The sequence below is a fragment of the Eubalaena glacialis genome, chromosome 11 (assembly GCF_028564815.1).
Source record: "Eubalaena glacialis isolate mEubGla1 chromosome 11, mEubGla1.1.hap2.+ XY, whole genome shotgun sequence".
NCBI classification, from domain to species: Eukaryota; Metazoa; Chordata; class Mammalia; order Artiodactyla; family Balaenidae; genus Eubalaena; species Eubalaena glacialis.
The window spans coordinates 59835989-59857604 of record NC_083726.1 but is presented as its reverse complement, the minus strand read 5'-3'; the positions used below and the strand labels follow the sequence as shown (position 1 = coordinate 59857604).

At 50.8% G+C, this 21616-nt stretch overlaps 2 protein-coding genes across 5 annotated transcripts; one reads left to right on the top strand and one right to left on the bottom strand.

Moving 5' to 3' along the window:
* Positions 1–9401: 9401 nt before the first annotated feature.
* On the top strand, positions 9402–17871 carry GPR182 (G protein-coupled receptor 182). Of its 3 annotated transcripts, none has more exons than XM_061204835.1 (3): positions 9402–9596; positions 10013–11366; positions 17589–17871. In XM_061204835.1, the coding sequence occupies exons 1-2, from the start codon at positions 9462–9464 to the stop codon at positions 11315–11317; spliced, it is 1440 nt and encodes a 479-aa protein (XP_061060818.1). In that variant the 5' UTR covers positions 9402–9461; the 3' UTR covers positions 11318–11366; positions 17589–17871. The 3 variants fall into 3 exon arrangements, with proteins under 3 accessions (XP_061060818.1, XP_061060820.1, XP_061060819.1); XM_061204837.1 differs by having other exon boundaries at positions 9482–9596; positions 10123–11366; XM_061204836.1 differs by lacking the exon at positions 9402–9596 and adding an exon at positions 9620–9692 and having other exon boundaries at positions 10123–11366.
* Positions 12312–21543, bottom strand: ZBTB39 (zinc finger and BTB domain containing 39). Of its 2 annotated transcripts, XR_009702498.1 has the most exons (3): positions 21438–21543; positions 16824–19890; positions 12312–12402 (listed from the first exon to the last, which is right to left on the bottom strand). XR_009702498.1 is itself a non-coding variant. In XM_061204834.1 (2 exons), the coding sequence occupies exon 2, from the start codon at positions 19844–19846 to the stop codon at positions 17711–17713; it is 2136 nt and encodes a 711-aa protein (XP_061060817.1). In that variant the 5' UTR covers positions 19847–19890; positions 21438–21543; the 3' UTR covers positions 13808–17710. The 2 variants fall into 2 exon arrangements, 1 of the variants encoding a protein (XP_061060817.1); XM_061204834.1 differs by lacking the exon at positions 12312–12402 and having other exon boundaries at positions 13808–19890.
* Positions 21544–21616: the final 73 nt, after the last annotated feature.

Genomic DNA, 21616 nt, shown 5'->3' with positions numbered 1-21616 from the left:
TGACAATACTTTTCCCAACCACCTCTTCCTGGTCCTCCCACTCCTCCCTGTTTCCCTCTACCCACCTCTCCCCTCTCCACCCCACCCCCAAACATTGTAACCCTTATATCCCAGGTTTCATGGTTCACAACTATCTTCTTCCCTTTTTCCTGCTCAGCCTGGGACCAGGGTCTCCCTTACCTACTGGAGATTCTTACAAGGGGAATACACGTGGAATCAAGACACAAGTGGCTTCAAAACCCAGCTCTGCTGCCAACCAGCTGTGTGACCTTGGGCAGCTGGCTTAGCCTCTGAGCCTGGTCGCCTCCTCTGGCTCAGCTCACAGAATTCACTCCTGAAAGACTAAGTCCCTCTCAGCCTCTCTAGGATTAGAAGGGGAAGGCAAACGAGAATAAGGTCTCTCCTGATGAAGTGGTTCTCTGGGCCAGAAAGGTGTTCAGGAGAACAGCGGGGGTGTCTGATCTCAGAGGCAAAGAGAGGGGACAAGAAGGGAATGGGGGCGACACACGCAATGGTGAGACGTCTCCCAGGTGCTGGGCCAATTGTTGGAAGGACTCACACAAAGCTGGTCTAACAGTTGTTCCCCTTTCACTCTGTGAAGATGCCCTGCCCACAGCCCTGGGTGCCTGGCTACATTGCCCTCTGCCCCTCCTGTGCTGAGTGAGGCCCTGCCCTGCCTGGCACCACACCCAGAATCCAGACCATTCAGACACTGAGAAAAGACTGGCAGAAAAGACTGATTTGAACAGGGATCATGGGATGGGGTGTGCAAACCTCCCCCGATCAGGGAGGGCTGTAAAGCCCAATAATTGGAAAGAATCAAGTCAGTTGTATCAGGTGATGATGGAGAGGAGGAGGGAGCTGCCCCCTCAGGAGACTAAAGAAAGAACCAGAGACTGGACCCCAGAACAATTGTGCATGGCGGGGCTTTCATGGTGTCGTGGTGGATACCATTCGTTAAAGGGAGTAGAATTATGATGAGCGGGGTGCCTCCCCACTGGCACCCCTGTGGCCTCTGATGGATTGGGCTCCAGTTCCTGCTCAAGTCACCAACTGGACCTGCCTCGCCCCCCAGGAGAAAAAAACTGGGACGGGGGTGAGGCATGCTGAGGCTCCGAGGGACTTTGAGGAGGAGGACCTCTTTGTCAATGTGGTTCTCCCTCCACTGTGACCGGCTCCTGAAGGGAGCTACAGGAAGCATCGGTGGTTTGTGTCCTTCAGGAAGTGCTAGCAGAAACCAGGGTCCTAATCAGTCCACTCTTCCCTGACTCTCTGGAGAGGACTCCCGGAGGTGGGCCCAAACCTCTTGAATACCTTTCCCCACGGGGCTACAAAATGGCTCAATAATCATTGTCTGGGGGGAAGAGAAATGGCACGATGTTGGTTGGCCAACCAGCCTCCAGGCTCTCTGGCATGGAGTCCTCAAGATTTTCCTGTTCACCCTCTTTAGTGACTTCTGTATTTAGTGAAATCCAGAAGTTCCAGGTTAAGTCTGAAGCAATGGTTTCATGTTAATGAAGCCACACAGACTGTGCTGTGTGTGCTGAATTCTAGAGAATTGCTGCCTCAGATCCCCCGGAGGGCAAGGGCTGAGTCTCATCTTCTTGTATTTCCAGGACCTGGCAGTGCCTAGCATCTGACAGAGATGAATGAATGATCACCGCAACATCCTCTTCCACTCTCCTTTTCCCCTGCATTTCTTACCTTGTCTGACAAGATGAAATTCTCTGAAGCCTCCATCTCCCTCATCTTTATAATGGGGGAGGGGAATCCAGATGACTTCAGTGAGTCCTCTCAACTCCAGCTCTCCAGGAGTCTAAGAATCCATATGTTGTCATCAAAATAGTGAAACTTTAGGAAGTTGGGGCCTCAGGAAGCACTAGAAAATTCAAGGGGAATTTCTGTCCAGCACACATTAGGTGCTCAAGATGAGTTAGTAGAAACAATAAATCTGGAATCAGAAAGGGACTGTTAGCACATCTACAGAGACCCAGGGAAGGTGCTTCGGGTCAAGAGGTGGGGGAATCTGAGCGAGGAACAGAAGAAAGGGGAGGGATGGAAAAGTGAAGGTGGGGGGGGGGACGGAATACTGAGGCATTCCAGGAGGCTGCTGGGTGGGGCCGATTTTCCCTGGGGGAATGGTACCCAGGGCCCTTCCAGTCTCTCTCAGTCTCTCCAAGCTTCCTCTTCCTTAGACTAATGTGCACATCCCCACACACACTTTCCCAAGAGGGAAACCATGAGAGGAAACAGTTGTCCTTCATCTTGTGGAAGGATAAGGGCTGGGAGCAAAGGCAACTCATCTTCCCTTTCTCAAGCCCTTCCCTAGATCATCCCACACATCTCTCAGCCTCCATAAAGGGGGCCTGTCCCCCAACCAAGAAATATCCCAGAACTCCTAGGGCTGAGTCCCCTTCATGGAAGTGTAGGTCCTACCCCACTTTCTTATCCTAGCCCCTATCCATGAGAAGCTCTTCTAGGGTGGTCATTTTTAACCTTTTGGACATCATGGACCCCTTTTTTTAAAAATAAATTTATTTATTAGTTTTTATTTTTGGCTGTGTTGGGTCTTCGTTGCTGCTCATGGGCTTTCTCTAGTTGAGGCAAGCGGGGGCTACTCTTCATTGCGGTGCGCGGGCTTCTCATTGTCACGGCTTCTCTTGTTGCAGAGCATGGGCTCTAGAATGCAGGCTCAGTAGTTGTGGTGCACGGGCTTAGTTGCTCCGTGGCATGTGGAATCTTCCTGGGTCAGGGATCGAACCCATGTCCCCTGCATTGGCAAGTGGATTCTTAACCACTGCGCCACCAGGGAAGCCCCATCATGGACCCCTTTGAGCACCCAAGGAAGGCTCGAAGCCCCATAAAAATGACAACACAACAGGCAGGATTTTGTACATACTTTTCGGTGAGTTCACAGACCACCTAAAGCCATTAGGTGCCAGCATCCAGGTCAAGAATCCCTGCAATAAGAGTTTACTGAACTACTAGCAGAGAGATTCAGGCAAGTTGTTTAATCTCTCTGTGCCTCAGTTTCCTTGTCTACAATGGAACCCACACCTCATTGAGTTGTTGCGAGGATTAAATGAGGTGATATTTGGAAAGCGCATTGCAATCATGCCTGGCAAATGTAACAATAATAGCTGTGAGCCATCACTGTTACTCCATCTCTTCTGTGGTGATTCATAGTGGCATTTGGGGTTCTTGACCTTCTGTGTAAGAAACACAACGTCAGATACTAAATAAAAGAGGAAGCTGGTGTTGATCCAGTTCAGAGAGAAAAAAAAAAAATGGTTAGTGTTGGTGGGACTAGGGAGACGATCTCAAGGTCAATTCCACAAAAAAGGGATTTCTCCCTCCTCATCTCCAAGAAGCGGAAAATGGGGCGTGTTTATGCCAAGCACTTTACATATACAATGTCATGTATCTCATACAGTAACCCCGCAAGGAAGCACCATTATCCTCATTTTACATATAAAGAAAGTGAGGCTCAGGAAGATAAAGTGACTTGCCCAAAGTCACACAGCTACTAAGTGGTGGGGCAAGGTGTCAAAGCCAGGTCTGGTCCCCAAGCTAGTGTTCTCTCTACTGTCTCCGGGATGAGTGAGGGAGCAGGGAAGAGCCGAGCAGAGCAAGGATAGGGTCACTGGGCCACATCCATCTTTGGGGAGCCTGGGGAGCTCCCGATCTGGTGTTCCTGGGTAGACAAGGCTGCCTCCCTGGTGTGGGGCAAAGCCATGGCAGGAGGGCAGAGCAACTTCCGAGGTTGGACTTGCCTTCTGCACTCAGTGAGCTTCTGGAAGCTCAGGCTGGGGAAGGAAGTGCAATGGTTGCCAAACTCCTCAGCCTTGACCTGTCCACAATGCACCTGCCCTCGCACACAAAGTAAGGTCCTTTGCCACACAAGCCGGGCAAGTGGGGCAATTCCTGGAACAGCCCACCCCACCCCTTCCTCCAGGGTCCAGACACAAGCTCTTGGCCCTCCCAACCCTGGGAAGCTGTCTGCCTTTATCTGTGCCTTCCAATAACTCCTTCCTGGTACCTTCCTTCCTTTCTGATTGTGATTACAATGTCTTGTCTATATTTTGGGGGGGGGGGAAATGGTGGGGGGAGGGAGAGGAAGGAAAAAGAGTAAATTTCCAGGAATTGTTTTGCTGCTGCTGCTCCTGTTGCTTGGAGCAAAGCTGTTTGCCCCCCTGCTCCTGCCCAGGCTGGCAAGGAGCCTGGGCTCCTGCCCCTCCCTCTTTCCCTTCCTTCCAGTCTCTCTTTCCAGCTGCCTCCCTCCTCCCTCCAAAGAAAAACACCCACATGAAAACTGCAGAGTTATCACTCATTCTTTCCTGAGGGAGCAGCTTTCCCTCTGTGCCTCTGCCAGAAGGAACCACCATCACTTCCTCTTGCTGCAAATACACATTGGGTGGTGGGGGCGGGCGGGGGGAGGGCTGGGGAGCAGGTGGAGGTAAGGCGGCAAGGGGTGACGTCTCCACGTGGGAGGGAAAAGGTCCTGGGTAGAAGATTCAGAGACCCAGGACTGAGCCACTAAAATGCAGTCTTGAGAGGAATGGAAATGACCATGGGTCAGAATGTGTGGTCCCTGTGGAGAGAATAGAAGCCAGAACTAGGGTTTTTCTGGAGGGTGCTTGGTCCAATAGAGCCTCCATCTGCATGGGTCAAAGGCATAGAGAAGGAAGTGAAAATTCTCAGAAGGCTCCTTAACTGAAAAGAGACAGCCATAGGATAGAAACTGAGATCCTAAACAGAGAGAGTAGAACTGGCTGAAAAATCAAAGAAAACCACATTTTAGGGATTCCCTGGTGGTCCAGTGATTAGGACTCGGCGCTTTCACTGCCAGGGGCCTGGGTTCGATCCCTGGTCAGGCAACTAAGATCCCACAGGCCGCAAGCCTGTCAAAACACACACACACACACAATTTTACATCGTCACAGCTCATCATGACAGATTTCTTGACCTAGGAGTGATCTGATGTGTGAGTGGAAGTGTGAAATAATAAATATTTGGTCTCTGGACCCAGTTCCTCACACAGAGCTCCTAAAATCCTTGTAATTTCCTGAGTGATGCAAGTGATAGGAGCATCTTACACAGAATTCCTAAATCCCTTGGAAATTCCTGAGTGATAGGAATGTCTTTTGTTCTAATGAGATGACTCTTGGTGGGCTCCAGGATGGCTTCAGGATGGGGCTGGTCACCGGAAAGACCAAGCCTTGATTAGAAGCTTAGAACTTTCAGCCTCACTCCCACCATCCTCTGGAAAGAAGAGTGGGGTTGGAGATTAAATTAATAATTGATCATGCCTATGTGATGAAGCCTCCATTAAAATTCCTAAACTATGAGGTTCAGAGAACTTCTGGGTTGGTGAACGCATCCAAGTGCCAGGAGGGTGGTGCATTCCAACTCCACAGGGACAGACCTCACCCTATGTACCTCTTTATCTGGTTGTTCATTTGTATCCTTTATAATAAAACAGTAAACATAAGCAGCAGCAAACTATCAAAATTGCCAGGAGGGGGGTTGTGGGAACACCTGTCTTTGCAGTCACGTTGGACAGAAGTGTGGGTACCTAGGGGAACCCATTGATTGCGTCTAAAGTGAGGAGCGTCTTGTGAGACTGAGCCCTTAAACCTGTGGAGTTGGACACTAACTCCAGGTGGTTGGTGTCAGAATTGAATTAAATTACAGAACACCCAATTGATGTCTGGAGAGTTGGAAAACTGGTTGGTTTTGGGGAGAAAACTCTACACATTTGGTGTCAGAAGTGTCATGAGTAGAGAAACAGTTTTTCTAGAGGAGGCTTTAAGGAAACTGAAAATTAAAAATATCCTCTTCCATGGAGATGGTTGGTGGTGATGGTTGCTCAACAATGTGAATGCACTTAATGCTACTGAACTGTATACTTTAAAATAGCCACAATGGTAAATTTGATGTTATGTTTATTTTACCACAATTAAAAAAGTCAATTAGCAGACTTTTAAAAAATCCCCTCCTTCAATGGATAAACAAAATGTGGTATATCCATGCAATGGAATATTACTCAGCCCCAAAAAGGAATGAAGCACAGACACAGGCTACAACACAGATGAACCTCAAAAATGTTATGCTAATTGATGTAAATCAATGAAGTTAGAACACTCCCTCACACCATACACACACACACACACACAAATTCAAAATGGCTTAAAGACAAATGTTAAGACATGACACCATAAAACTCCTAGAAGAGAACACAGGCAAAACATTCTCTGACATAAATTGTAGCAATGTTTTCTTAGGTCAGTCGCCCAAGGCAATAGAAATAAAAGCAAAAATAAACAAATGGGACCTAATCAAACTTACAAGCTTTTGCACAGCAAAGGACACCATAAACAAAATGAAAAGACAACCTACGGAATGGGAGAAAATATTTGCAAATGATGCAACCAACAAAGGCTTAATTTCCAAAATATACAAACAGCTCATACAACTCAATAACAACAACAACAAAAACCCAATCAAAAAATGGGCAGAAGGGGACTTCCCTGGTGGTCCAGTGGTTAAGACTCTGTGCTTCCAATGCAGGGGGCATGGGTTCGATCCCTGGTGGGGGAACTAAGATCCCACATGCTGCATGGCATGACTAATAAATAATAATAATAAATGGGCAGAAGACCAAGAGAGACATTTCTCCAAAGAAGACATACAGGGACTTCCCTGGTAGTGTAGTGGTTAAGAATCCGCCTGCCAAGGCAGGGGACACGGGTTCGAGCCCTGGTCCGGGAAGATCCCACATGCCGCGGAGCAACTAAGCCCGTGCACCACAACTACTGAGCCTGCGCTCTAGAGCTTGCGAGCCACAACTACCGAGCCCACGCACCTCAACTACTGAAGCCCGCGCGCCTAGAGCCCATGCTCTGCAACAAGAGAAGCCACCGCAATGAGAAGCCCTCACACTGCAGCGAAGAGTAGCCCCCACTCGCCGCAACTAGAGAAAGCCCGCGCAGAGCAATGAAGACCCAACGCAGCCAAAAATAAATAAATACATTTTTAAAAATAAATAAAAATTCCTTAAAAAAAACAGACATACAGATGGCCAATAGGCACATGAAAAATGCTCAACATTGCTAATTATCAGAGAAATGCAAATCAAAACTACAATGAAGTATCACCTCACACCAGTCAGAATGGCCATCATTAAGAAGTCTACAAATAATAAATTCTGGAGAGGATGTGGAGAAAAGGGAACCCTCCTACATACACTGTTGGTGGGAATGTAAATTGGTGCAGCCACTATGGAAAACAGTATGGAGTTTCCTTATAAAACTAAAAATAGAGTTGCCATATGATCCACCAATCCCACTCCGGGGCATATATCCGGATAAAACTATAATTCAAAAAGATGCATGGGGCTTCCCTGGTGGCGCAGTGGTTGAGAATCTGCCTGCCAACGCAGGGGACACGTGTTCGAGCCCTGGTCTGGGAAGATCCCACATGCCGCAGAGCAACTAAGCCCGTGAGCCACAACTACTGAGCCTGCGCGTCTGGAGCCTGTGCTCCACAACAAGAGAGGCCGCGATAGTGAGAGGCCCGCGCACCGCGATGAAGAGTGGCCCCCGCTTGCCGCAACTAGAGAAAAGCCCTCGCACAGAAAGGAAGACCCAACACCATTGACAGATGAATGGATAAAGAAGATGTGGTATATGTGTGTGTGTGTGTGTGTGTGTGTGTGTGTGTGTGTGTGTGTATATATATGTCAGCCATAAAAAAGAAAGAAATAATGCCATTTGCAGCAGCATGGATGGACCTAGAGATTATCATACTAAGTGAAGTACGTCAGACAGAGAAAGATAAATACCATATGATATCACATGTGGAATCTAAAATATGATACAAATGAACTTATTTACAAAACAGAAACAGACTCACAGACATAGAAAACAAATGTATGGTTACTAAAGGGGAAAGGCAGTGGGGGAGGGATAAATTAGGAGTTTGGGATTAGCAGATACAAACCACTGTATATAAAATAGATAAACAACAAGGTCCTACTGTATAGCATAGGGAACTATATTCAGTATCTTATAATAAACCATGATGGAAAAGAATATGAAAAAGAATATATTTATATATATATATAACTGAATCACTTTGCTATACACCAGAAACTAACACAAAATTGTAAATCAACTATATTTCAATAAAAAAATTTTTTTAACATTATGCTAAGTGAAAAAAAAACAGACACAAAGGTCACACGCATGATTTGATTGATATTAAATATCCTTAATAGGTAAATCCGCAGAGACAGAAAGCAGAAGGGTGGTTACCAGTTGGCTGCCAGGGGCTGAGGGGAGAGGGGACTTGAGACTGCATGCTTAATGGGTGTGGTGTTTTCTTTTGGGGTGATGAAAATATTTTGGAATTAGATAGAAGTGGTGGTTGCACAACAACGTGAATACTAAATGCCATTGAATTGTAAACTTTAAAATAGTTAATGTTGTCATAGGGATTTCACCTCGATTAAATTTAATCCCCTCCAGCCAGCACACCCCTGGCCCTACAGCCTACAAAACATGGGCCCAGCTCCAGGCGGTTCTGTTCTCTTTTTGCTGCTGCTGTGTGGCTTGTGTGAGACAGGGAACGTCTCTGGATAAGGAAGCCCATCCTCCCTCCCCACAGAGGTACATCAGGGATCAAATGACTAACTGAGGTGAAAGAGCTCTGAGAAGCAGGACGCTCTGCTGACACTTGATGCTCACCAACAACACAAATCCGGGGGCTCCAAGCCTTCCCCTTGGCTTGGAGGGAGAGAGAATCCTGGTGTCTGTCTTCTCTCTCTGCCTCTCTCTCTCCTCCACACGTGGCCAGAGCAGTATGAGCTGTAGGGGGGAGAATGCTGTTCTCCTTCCCCTTCCCATCCAGGAGTCTCCCCGAAGCTCAACACAGCCCCTTCCCCACCCACATTCAGTCTACCTCTCTCTCCAGATTCTCACCTCAGATCACAAAGTGAAGGCTGGGGGAATGGCAGGGATGGCCATTCACCAAAAGAGCCAGAGTGATTACGTCTGAATAATTTTCAGATTTATTTTAGCCCTCCCACCCCCATCCCGTTCTGCTTCAGTAGGTATCAAGACAGACAGGGGAGAGTGGGATGCCAATCGCATTTATCGGGTGGAAAATACGTACATACGTAAAGCATTAGCACGTCACTTTGATGGCTCATTTAATTCTCACAGACACCCATATTAGTAGATACTATTGCTGTCCCATTTTGCAGAGGAGAGAACTGAGGCTTAAAGAGGTAAATTCACACAGCCACAGGAGTCTGGAATTTAACGCTTGCAGCCTGACTCCTCCCTGTCACCGCTACACTGGATGTTTCGCTGTGACTTCCCCTCTAACTGGATTGGGGGAAGGCAGGAAAAACCCCGACCCTCTCCCACAGAGCCTCAGCCAGTGATACTGCTTCCCGGATGAGAAGGGCGGCCCTGAAGCCTGCAGCAAAGCCAGCCCCACGGCCACAGTCCCTCCAGCCTCCCCGCAGCTCCACAGCAGTCCAGACCTGCCGGCCCTCCAGGACCGGAGGTGCTCCCAACAGGGAAACTCAGGTGAGTGTTGCCCTCTCTCAGGGAAGAAGGCAGTGGAGTTTGGAGACGACTGGCTTTCCTGCATGATCCACAGATGTTCCCAGGGATGAACTGGAGGTGTGTGTGTCTGTGTCTGTGTTTGTGTATGTGTGTCCCATACACAAGGCCCAAGCAGCAAGACAGAGCAAGAGCCCCTAAGGAAGGCCTGTGTGAAAGGGCCAAAGGGTGAAGCGCCAGGAGAGAAGTGGAGGTTGAGCCCACCTGGGCTGGAGAAGGGCGGGACTGGCCGGGCCGGGGAGAAAGCGTTTGGCCTCTGGTCTCTCCCACCACTGAGACCCCTTAACAAAATATTTCTGTTCATGGGTTAAAGCCAGCAGTGAGTTGTGTGCTATTTATTCACGGTTTGAATGTTACACTTCCCTTTCTTGCCTCTTCAGACGCAGGATCTTTCCCCGAAGCCTCCTGGCCCCTGTGGCCTGCGACCCTGGGAACACCAGGCTGCTTTCGAGGCCTCCTCTCTCTTCCAACCCTCCCTTCTCCCCACTAGGCACTCGCTGGTCCTCATGTCGGCCACGGGGCCCAGCGTGGCGCCCGCCAGCGAGGCGGGAGAGATCCACAACTGGACGGAACTGCTCCACTTCTTCAACCACACCCTGCCCGAGTGCCACATGGAGCTCAGCGAGAGCACCAAGCGAGTGGCCCTCTTCGTGCTCTACCTGGCTGTCTTCGTGGTCGGGCTGGTGGAGAACCTCCTGGTGATCTGCGTCAACTGGCGTGGGGCGACCCGTGCAGGGCTGCTGCGCCTCTACGTCCTCAACATGGCCATCGCCGACCTGGGCATCGTCCTGTCTCTGCCCGTGTGGATGCTGGAGGTCACGCTGGACTACACCTGGCTCTGGGGCAGCTTCTCCTGCCGCTTCACTCACTACTTCTACTTTGCCAACATGTACAGCAGCATCTTCTTCCTGGTGTGCCTCAGCATCGACCGCTACGTCACCCTCACCAACGCCTCTCCCTCCTGGCAGCGCCACCAGCATCGAGGGCGGCGGGCCGTGTGTGCCGGGGTCTGGGTCCTCTCGGCCCTCATCCCGCTGCCCGAGGTGGTCCACATCCGGCTGGTAGAGAGCTTTGAGCCCATGTGCCTCTTCATGGCACCTTTTGAAACGTACAGCACATGGGCCCTGGCGGTGGCCCTGTCCACCACCGTCCTGGGCTTCCTGCTGCCCTTCCCTCTTATCGCGGTCTTCAACGTGCTGACGGCCTGCCGCCTTCGGCGGGCAGGACAGCCTGAGGGCCGGCGCCACTGCCTGTTGGTGTGTGCCTACATTGCCGTCTTTGTCATCTGCTGGCTGCCATACCATGTGACCCTGCTGCTGATCACACTGCACGGGACCCACATCTCCCTCCACTGCTATCTGGCCCACCTGCTCTACTTCTTCTACGACATCATTGACTGCTTCTCCATGCTCCACTGCGTCGTCAACCCCATCCTGTACAACTTTCTCAGCCCGAGCTTCCGGGGCCGGCTGCTCAACGCTGTGGTCCATTACCTTCCCAAGGTCCAGGCCAGGGAGGGCAGACATGCTTCCTCCTCCTCCTCCTCCTCCACCCAGCATTCCATCGTCATCACCAAGGAGGGCATCCAGCGCCCTGCGGCCAGCCCCCACCACCACCCAAGCCTGAACTTCCAGGAAGCAGACACCCCACCCACCTCTGCTCCTCGGGCTCTTATAGCCAGCTGAGGAAGATTCCAGTCTCCTCTACCAGCCAAGTAGAAAGCTGGAAGTGTAGGTGAGAGATCTGGGGGGGGGGGGCGGGGAGGGGGGCAGGGGCGGGGCAGGGGGAAGACGGTCAGAGCCCTCATGGCCCAATTTTGAGTATGTCTTAAAATATTGAGGTCGGGGAACGGGGTGGGAGGCAGGGAGGGAGAGGGAACGGGTCCTTGGCGTTGTACCATTCCACACAGTCCCTGTGCCGAAGGGAGACACGCAGGGGAAAAGGAGAAATAAAGAATAGAGACAGACATGACTCTGGATCTCTGAAAAAGTCTGCACTGCAAGCTGGGACTGGGAAGGGAGCTGAAGCTAAAGAGATGCTCAGCAGAAACCAGACGCACCCGTTTCAGAAACCACCCTGGCCGGAAAGAGTGAGCTCCACAGGAACCCCACACAACTTTCCTTTTGTGTTTGTGCTTGTTGATCTTCTAGCACACATGTAGGCTACAGGGACAAGAGGCCAGAGGCCAAGGAGCCAGGAGGCCTCAGCAGGCTGTTTCCTAGCAGTGCATCCTCAGTGTGATGATAAATGGAGGGGGTGGGCGGTGGGGACAGCAGGGGCGGGGTGAAGCTGAGGTCTGAGACAGGCACCCTGCAGCTGGGCCGGCTCGAGGATTCTCCACCCCCGCCATGCAGGAAAGGGCTCCATTTCCTTGCTGATACTCTCCCCTTCGTCCATCCTGATCCCCTCCCCCCAAAGCAGAGGAGCTGTCCCAGAGTCCATGCTCCTCGTAGCCCATCTTCCCCCAGCTCTGGGTCTAGCAGGTTTCCAGACTTCTACCCTCAGTCCCTCCCTTTCTCTCCAGATCATAGCAAAATATCAAGACGTCCATTCTGGGAGCAGACTTCGCGACAGGCAGCAGCAGGCACTGACAAGTGCTCTGTCCCTCAGCCTTTGTCCCTGCACGGGGTGGGGAAGTGGAAATCTTCCAATTCTGTCACAGGGCAGAGTTCTGGTGTTCTCCTACGTCAGGTCTCACCCTCAGACTTCTTTCTTCCTGGCCAAGTCGTCTCATAATTTTCCTGTCCAGCAACTTCTATTAACACTTGTCCTATAGACAGGAAAAGAAGTCCTCTTGTTAACACGGAGGTCTTCTGGAAAGGGCTCATTTATCAGTTTGGGAAACTAGGACCATGTCCATGAAGCATTCTGACTGAAGTAAAGCCTAAGAGCAGGTCCCAGCCCACCAGTCTCGAGCCCTCCGCCTCTCCATCCTGCCTGTGGAGAACGAAAGGTTTGTGGACACAGTCACTGAGACCTTCTGTCCTGCTCAAGTGCTCAGTATGTCAGGAATGTTTAACTTGGAATAACCACTCGCTGACCTGGAGCACCATCTCCTCTGCACTTAGAAATCTGAGACTGTATTCACCAGATGCATTAAACATGTGCTCCAGCGGTGTATGAACCCGTTTGTCAGGAGTACAGTGGGAAATCTGTGTCTAACTCCCCCTGCTCATTGGGCCCAAACCTGAAAAAGGGCCTTTTCTTTTTTTTTTAAGAGTCTTAACGCTTCAAACAGCTGCTTGGTGGCACAGACCTGAAAACTTTTTCAACCAGGGGAGTTTGGGTTGTGACTTGGTGCTGCAGTAAGGGTTGAACCTAACAATGCACAGAATGTATTAGAAAGACTTTCCTCACTTGTGCCCACATAAAAACCCAGCCCAGATCCAACGCCCTTATCACTGACCCCTCTGACTCAGGGTCCAGAAGTTGTCTCAAGGAAACCCAGTTTTACATCTCTGTCACACCCCAGATTACCTGAGGCCACTTTCCCAACACCTTCTCTTGTCATGGACTCCATTTTGGCAACCAGTGATCACCCTGGCAGCACAAATACTTCCTTAGGGCCTGAGAGGAGAACTGGTGTGCTGACAGCAGCAAGGCCCTCTGCTCTACATTTGCAGAGCACTGATGGGGGCCTGGGCCCAAGCAGCGTGCTCTGAGACCAAATGGACCACATCGCACCCTAACTTCTAGAGGTCTGTCTCTTCTCTGTGGGGGGACATTTGTTACCAACCTCATGAAATTATGCCAAACCTCCGCCCCCCTCTCTGAATCTGCCTCTCTCCACTCTGACATATCACGTCATGGTGAATTAAATGGCACTGGCAAGACAATCTGCGGCCAAATCTCTGGTCCAACCAGACATTAGCAGAGTCCCACTGCTGTCTCCGGGCCAACAGAAGATTCCCCTCAGAGATGGTCCCTCTGAAAAGGCTGGGCCATTGAGTTAATTTTCCACTAAAAACAGATCAAGTCAAGCCCGGGGAATTCCAGCTACAGGAAAGGAAAATGTGCTACCTGAAAGAATTCTGGCACCTGCTGAGCAGAATACTGCTACTGAAAGGGTGATGGCCCAGATACTCTGAACTCTGAGGGATGAGCACGATCACAGTAAATAAGAAAAGAATTGCCATTTCAAATTTCCTTTTTTTATTCTAAATAAAAACCACACTTTGTGCCGAACAATGGAATATAAAAGAATCAGATGTACAACGATTTTAGACATCTACTATTTGGGAAAAAAAGTTTACAAAATATACAAAACTTTACAGCAATAGATAGTAAACACTTAAATATTAGGAGGTCAGTACTTATTAATTTAATGGAAGGAGTTAAGACGTCAACAATTTTTCTTGGTTTCAAAAGAGATTTAGCTAGTAGAGGTGGGAGGGGAGGGTGGACTGGACAGGGGAAGGGTGTTAAAGAAACATCCAAGGTAAAAGTTTCCTTTTCATTCTGGTGTTAAGTTTACCATGAGTTATCACACTGAAATCAACGCTGTGTGCCCTGCTTCCTGATTCATTCAGCGCAGGACTTAGGGAAAAGGACACGTGGGGACTCCCAGATGGGCAGATTTCTCCACACAGCCCACTTCCATGCCACCAAATTCATGCCCATCTATGAAGGAATTTAAATTCACTTCCAAAGTTGAGTAGTCTGGGGACTAGGGCACAGCAGGTGGCCAGAAGAGGAAGAAAATCCACCAGCAGCAAAACCTGACTGGGGAGAAGGTATTTAAGCTCAAAGGTTGTCCTAGAGACAAAAGGGTACTGACAGAGCAGAAGAAAGTCAGAAAGAATTTTTATCCATTTCCTGACCCCCACCCCCACCTCCTTTCTTCCCAACTAGCCATGAACTAGAGAGACTCCACGGAGTCTTAAAATTTAGGACCAAATACCAGGGTACAGCAGAGCTTCCCAGCAGGTGCCGTGGCATCAGTGAGCCGTGGATGGGCCAGAGGAGCACCAGGATACTGATCCCTTCCTCTGGCCACAGCAGCTGTTTACAGTGTGCCATTAGAGTATCACCGTTTTCCCTTAGGAAAAGAGTTGGGAATGGCCTCGTGTTTGCTTTAATGCTCTAGTCGCCATCTTGAAATTCTTAATAACTTTTAAACAATGGGCTCTGTAAATTATGTAGCTGGTCCTGAGTACAGAACAAGAAAAAGGGGGAAAAGGGAGAAGAAAAGACATTCAAGGATCAAACAGAACTTTGGAACAATACAGCAGGAGACAGTGCTAAACTGGGCTCCAGGGCAGAGAGGGCAACAAAATCCAATGAACAGTTGAAAAAATTTTAAATTCAAAATACAATTAATACCTTCCACCAGGTATCCTAGAGCACCCTTTGCCACAATATAGTGTTTCAAGTAAAACAGTGCAGAAAAGGGTGAGCTGGTGGCAGAGGCAGCAAACATGACTCCAAACAGAGGAAGGGTTGAGGTGCGAACATGGGCGACACGCAGGGGAACAGGGTTTGGTCAATGAGCCTCATGAGCTACTGACATGTCTACATGTCATGAGCTACTACTACATGTCTGACTGCAACCAGCCAGGCCACCCTGGCTGACCACTTCGCCTCAGGAGGATCAGGGGGTGCAGTTTCTTGTTTAGTGTTTCAGGGGCAAAGTTTCAAGGATTTGCTTTTTGGTTTACTGGCAAAAGGGGAAAACTTCACAGTTTCAGGTTACGTATACAGACTACCCAGCAACCATGATATCCTCTGTTAAGGAAGAGGGTTTCTCCAGCATATTGATCCATTCTCAGCTACCTGGCTGGGTTCCAGTGAGTATCCCCACTCTCAAATCCAGCCCTTCAAAACTCAGTCCTCCCCAACAATCTGGGAGAAACCACTCAGGCTTGAAAAGCTTAGCAGATAGGTGACTGTAGTCTTTTACACACCTTCCTTCTTAATCGTCTAATGGTCAGCGTGGGAAGAAAGGGAGCAGTCAGTCAGGGAAGAAAAGTCTCAGCACTGCTTTCTGACAAGAATGTCCCAAGGGAACATTTAACTAGTTGGATTCAGATGGTGAAAGGTGGCCACTTGACAAGTCCCTTCATGTAATGGTCACCCCACCAGATAGCCATGCGCACAAACGCGGAGGCTTTATCAGTTTAGGGCTGGGGAGAGAGGCAGCAGGTCCAACAGGGACGGAGCTTTGGTTTACTTGTATGTCGTATTATAGCTTCCCAACTTTAGGAAGGATGAGAAAATATGCAAAAAGGTCCTTCATGTGACTTGATCCCCTCAACCCAGTCCCCAACCTACTCAATCACAGGATGGAAAGGGGATGGAAGGCCTAGGGATTTAACAAGCCTCAACTTTCTAGAATTTACATCCATTACCTAAATGGTTCCCTGGGTCTATTTTGCAAGAGACTCTCTGGAGAGAAAGAAAAGAATTTGCTTGTTTAAAGGCTTGACCTGTTCTCCCCTAGTTTTAGCCCCTGTTTCCCAAATATCTGGCCAGGATTGTCCCCTGGAATATGGCTACTTGCTGGGGAGAAGCTCATTTTCCTAAGTCTCTTATCCAAGAGATGCTGGGTAATATGTATACAAAAACAAAAATAAATAAATATTAATGTCCAAAAAGGCCTTGTGAGTTAATTAAAACCACTTGCTTGTAAAACAGCCTGGGGTGCTGCTGAGTCCCACGAGGGGCTGTATCAGGGCCGAGGCCAGGGACCCCCAGAGCTCGCCTGAGCAGGTGAGGTAGTATGGGTTACTGAGGTGCCACCTTGTGAGATGCGAGATCCGAGGGCCCTCTCCCTCAAGCCTTCTTTGGGTAAGACCCCCTCAAAAAGGCAACTAAGAATGGAGCCGACCAGCACCCCAGGACTGGGCAGACCCATTCCCAAGTCACCTAGGGAGGGCCTGAACCAGCTGCTGGTCAATAGCGCCCCCTGGTGGCGACGCAATGACAGATCAGGATAAATTCCAGCAGGTCAAAGGTGAGCTGCCAAAGCTCAGGCCCAGTTAGCACAAAGTAAACAGGTTACCTGACTGGGACAGACAGACACACATCCCGCTACAAACCACCAGTTACTCGGGTCCCTTTAATCCTGAAGGGCTCACAGTCCACCACTCCACCTCATGGGGTCTTCTCATCTACACTACAGGCCAAACACACTTCTAGGTGGGAGACTGGATGTAAATTAAGGCAAGGCTGCTGCTTCAGAGACATCCCCACCTCTCCACCAGGAAACTCAAGGTCGATGGACGTGGCCAGATGACAGAGGATTACACCAAAGTGGCTCCCTGTCCTTTCTGCCCACAGGGAAGGCCTGACGTCCTGGGCCATCACTTCATAAAATCGTGTTTCTTTGGAATTGAGGAGAAAAGAGAAACCTCCCTTCCTGTCCATCCAGGCTGCCACTTCCGGCAGCACTGCAGGACACCTCTTCTGGCTGGCAAGGATTCATCCCAAAGCCTTCTGACCTAAACAGAAAGCTTTGTCCCCAGTTTGGATCTAGCTGCCAAGAGATTTTACTGTCCAATCTGCAGATTAGAGCCATGGAACAAGCAGGACCCTCCATCCCTGACACCTTTCCCCTGCTGAGGGCTGGGACTGGCACCTGAGGTGAGCTGCCCTGCTGACTAGTCTTTTCTGAATGACCACATTCCCAAAATCTCTCTCATAGCTGGTTGTCCCGGTTGGAGGTCTGGCAGTAATACCCACGGTGAAAACCTCTCTCCACCTCCTCCGTTCAGTGAGGCTGTTGGTTGGATTCTTAGCAGCATAAAACCTATCAGTAAACTAAAACTCGAGCGGCTGGGGAAGGGGATCTAGTTGACACCAACTGCCTGACGAGATCCCAAAACCAGCCTCAAAAGAATCAAAAACACAGCCCTCCATGGGCAAGAACAGGTAAGGAGGTAAACATGATAGGGCCTGCTTCTCAAAAACAGTAACAGTGTTCATGTGCTATTTCTTCTTTCTTCTTCTTCAACACAGGACAGGACAGAACTCCTAGCAAGGCAAAACTGTAACTTCGGCTGGGGAGGGACCAACAGCCATTAGAAAACCAACGTCCTGGCTGCTGCCTGGGAGCTCCCCCTGGCTCTGCTGGGAGCCAGTCAGCTGTCCAGGTTCTTTTCGGCCTCTTTGGAATGGATAATGTACATGAAGGTCTGCTCAATGGTGAAGTCAGGCGGGAGGCTGCCTTTGTGCACGCCGACGTGCTTGCTCATGAGGTTAAGGGTGGAGCTGTAGTGGCCACAGACCGTGCAGCGATACATGAGGGCCCCCGAGTGCGTCTTCAGGTGGCACTTGATGGTCGAGCGGCCTCGGAAGAACTTGTGGCACACCTTACACTGGTACGGCTTCTCGCCCGTGTGGATCCGCCGGTGGTAGTTGAACTCACTCGTGTGGGCAAACCTTTTGCCACACACCTTGCAGCTATACTTGCTATTCCCGGGTTGGCCCTGCAGCACCAGCTCCTCATTCAGGAACTCCTCAGCCGGCAGCTTCCGCTTCTGGAGAGCTGGGTGCTGTAGCCCAAAACCAGGCCGTGTGTCAAGGCCACTGTTGCATTTGTGCTGGCTGACGTGGTAGCGATAGGCAGCCTCTGACTTGAAGCTCTGGCTGCACAAGTGGCAGTGGAAGAGGGCGTCTTCCAGGCTTTGGTGCACAGCCATGTGCTTCTCCAGGAGAGGCCAGTCCACAAAGCTGTTCGCACAGACAGAGCAGGAGAAGACTGAGATGCCGAGATGGGAGAGTGTGTGCCACATGAGGCTGCAGAGGTTGAGGTGGCGCTGGTCACAGACGCTGCAGGCCTGGCCCTTCAGGTTCAGATGGTCAAGGATGTGGCCCCGGACCACGTGGAAATCTTTGGCCAATGCCTTCCCGCAGGCGGCACACTGCAGCTCTGCGGAGGCTGCCCCTGAAAAGAGACCCAGCTTCCCAGGCAGGGGGTCGTTGGGGTGGACGATGATGTTGTTCTCAAATATTCCATCCCGTCGGTGGAGAGTCAGCTGCCACTGGGTAAAGAACTTAGTTTCACACATGTCGCAGGAGAAGAGGAAAATACCAATGTGGGACAGAACATGGGTCACCCGGGAGTTTCGGTCCTGGAAGTGGGTCTCACAGACCTTGCAGTTGCCGGTCAGCAGGTCCACATGGTCCCGAGCATGCTGTCGGATCAGTTGAATGTTGGGCTCTAGAACTTTCTTGCATACCTGGCAGGGCATGGCCTTATTCTCTCGGTTGTCACTCTCTCCAAAAGTCAGCTCGTCCTCACTGTCATCACTCAACTCAATCACCTCCTCAGCTGTGCCTATCTCCTCGGTGGGGTCTTCAAACTGCAAGTCATCATCCCCCAGGTCCTCCAGCTGGAGCTCATCCATCTGCCCAAAGCTCGGGTCTTTGGAGTGGTCGCTATTGCTCAGACAGGAGTTGGTCCCAGTGGTGATGTCTATTGCATTGTCAGGGGTGAAGAAACTGTTTTTACTGAAGTCTCCATTGCTCTGGACTTTGTATGGCTGGCATGAGCTTGTGCTGGTTTGGACGCCCATGCTGACAGTGCCTAGGACTGGCTGGGTCACCACACTGGGAACGGGCGTGAACGGAGCAGGGGCATCATGGTCTTCTGTCTTTGGCGGCAGTGGCTGCTGCGGCAGAGGCAGGCTATGGTTAGTGTCACCGGTAACGTTTCTCTCTTCCTCTTTATAGTTTCCTCCAGCATCACTAGGCAATGCATAGTTTCGATCAGGACCAAAGTGCTCCCCCGCACCCCGGAGTTCTCCAAGGGGATGGGCTGGTTCTGCTGAGCTACAACTCAGGGTGCTGGAGTGGCTCTCACTGGTGCTGGTCAGGGGCTTGGCCACAGCACTGCTCTCCAGGTCAGGAAAGGTGGAGTGACAGGCCCGGAGGAGATCCTCCATACCCAGACGCTCAGCTACCTCGTAAATGACCCCAACGTTGATCAGGTCCGTGAAGAGCTCTGACGTGTAGACAAAGCTCAGAATCTTCTCAAAGTTGGCGGGGGTGATGAAGTCCACCACATAGGTCCTGGCAGCATCAAGCCCAGTGTTCAGGAAGAGGTTCTGGAAGTAGCCAGCTGCACAGGCCAGCACGGCTTTGTGGGCTGGGAAGGAGCGGCTCCCCACTACGATGGTGACATCACACATGGTCTCGGAGAGCCGGCACTTGTTGAGTTCCTTCAGCAGGTTGTTGGGGTGGTTGGTGCTTTGCAGTTTGATCCTCATGCCCATCTTAGCAGCTCCTATGACGTTGCCTCCTTATCAGCACGGTTAATCTGTGGACAGCAAAAGGAAAAGGTGGATGGCCAAACACACCCCTGCCGGTGAGGAGTTCCACAGGACGAAATGCCACCAGTCTGCATGTTTCCAAGCCCCGGGCGGAGAGCAAGAGTGAATGGACAGACACCTGCTCCATTCTGCTCGGGGCAAGGACAGCAAAAGTGACGGGGCAGTGACCTCTCTCCCTGCATACCCCCCAAAACAAGAGTTGTCACAACAAAATCCAAAAGTATTGAAAAAAATCTGATGGGTTGGTCTTTAAGAGTCAGTAAGAGAAGCTGTAGGCCTGGTTGGACAGAAGCTAGTGCCTTAAAGCCAAGCCAGAAGCATCCTCTCGACACAATCTTATACTTCATTACCAGAGCAACTGGTTCAAATTTTTCTCATATTAAATTCCTAATTTCTTCCTGAATCCAGGCTTTCCTATCTCACTGAGTATATTCTCTTCCCTTATGATGCCAAATGCCATATACATACTTGAACACAATTATCAATCTCCATTAGCTGTTGGGGAAAAGATAAGGATGCTCTACCTTTTAGTTTCCTATCATTGCTGTGATCGTTCAGGCTGTAAATAAATCTCTTGCTTATTCTTGAGTTCCCATCTCTCCCTACCTATGCTACCTGTCTCCCCTCTTGTCTCTCCATAGTCCAGAGCCATTCGGATACTGCTCTATCACATTCTCTGTATGCTGTGGATGAAGTTAAGACACTCAGACACCAGAGAAGTAAAGCAAAGCAGAATACAACTGTGGCATTTAATATTACCTAAATATGCTTCAATTCTTCTTCCCACCCTTTTCATGATTTATGCTTATGTTGACTAGAAGTAAGAGATATATACCTGATACCATAAGAAGGCATCTAATTACATAGGTAACTCCTAAAGACTTGCTCAGTACCACTTCTTCCCCTTTTTGAGTCCTGCACGCCAGAAAGAAGACAAACTAGTTGCCTTCTCTCTCAGCCTCACGACTCGCCCTGGGCAACACAGACCCTTTCTTCACCTCACCACATTCGACTAACTCCCAACTTTTTCTGGGGCCCAGGAAGCTTCTGAGCATTGTTGGGTACCAGCCAAGCATCTCCCGGGCCCTGGTGGCCACACATCAGCGGTCAGTAGGTCCGGGCACCGGGAAGCCCGAGCGGGCAGTGGGAGGGGACGGATTCGGAACTTCGGAGAAGGCACCCCAACAATTCCGCGGCGCCGCCGTCTCCCCTCTGGAGGGTCGAATCCGAGAGGAAGGGCGTTGGATCCGGCTGGGGCACTCCATCTGGGAGGCATCGAGCACTTCGGTCCCTCCCCAAACACCGGCGGAATTCCTCAGGGCGACCTCGGGCGGGGACGGGGGGTGGCGGCGGGGCGCGGGTCCGGACAGGGGTCGAGCGGATAGGCGGCGGGGCCGGCCAGGGTCGGCGCGCGGCCGGGGAGAATAGGTCCGGCCGAGGGGAGCGGGCAGGAGGGAGCCAAGCGAGAGCGAGAGAAAGGCCGGGACGGGGGTCGGGCCTCGGCCGGGGCAGCCCTCGGCCGGGCCGCGCTTACCCGGCTCCGCGGGGCTCGAGCACCATCGCCGCCGCCGCCTCACACAAAGGCCCCGGCCCGCCGTGCCCGGCCCGACGAGGAGGCGGCGCCGCCGGCCGCGGCCAGACTCTCCATCCGCCGCGCCGCTCGCCGCACCGGCCCGGGCCGCCCCCACCGCCCGGCCCGCAGCGCCCCCCGCC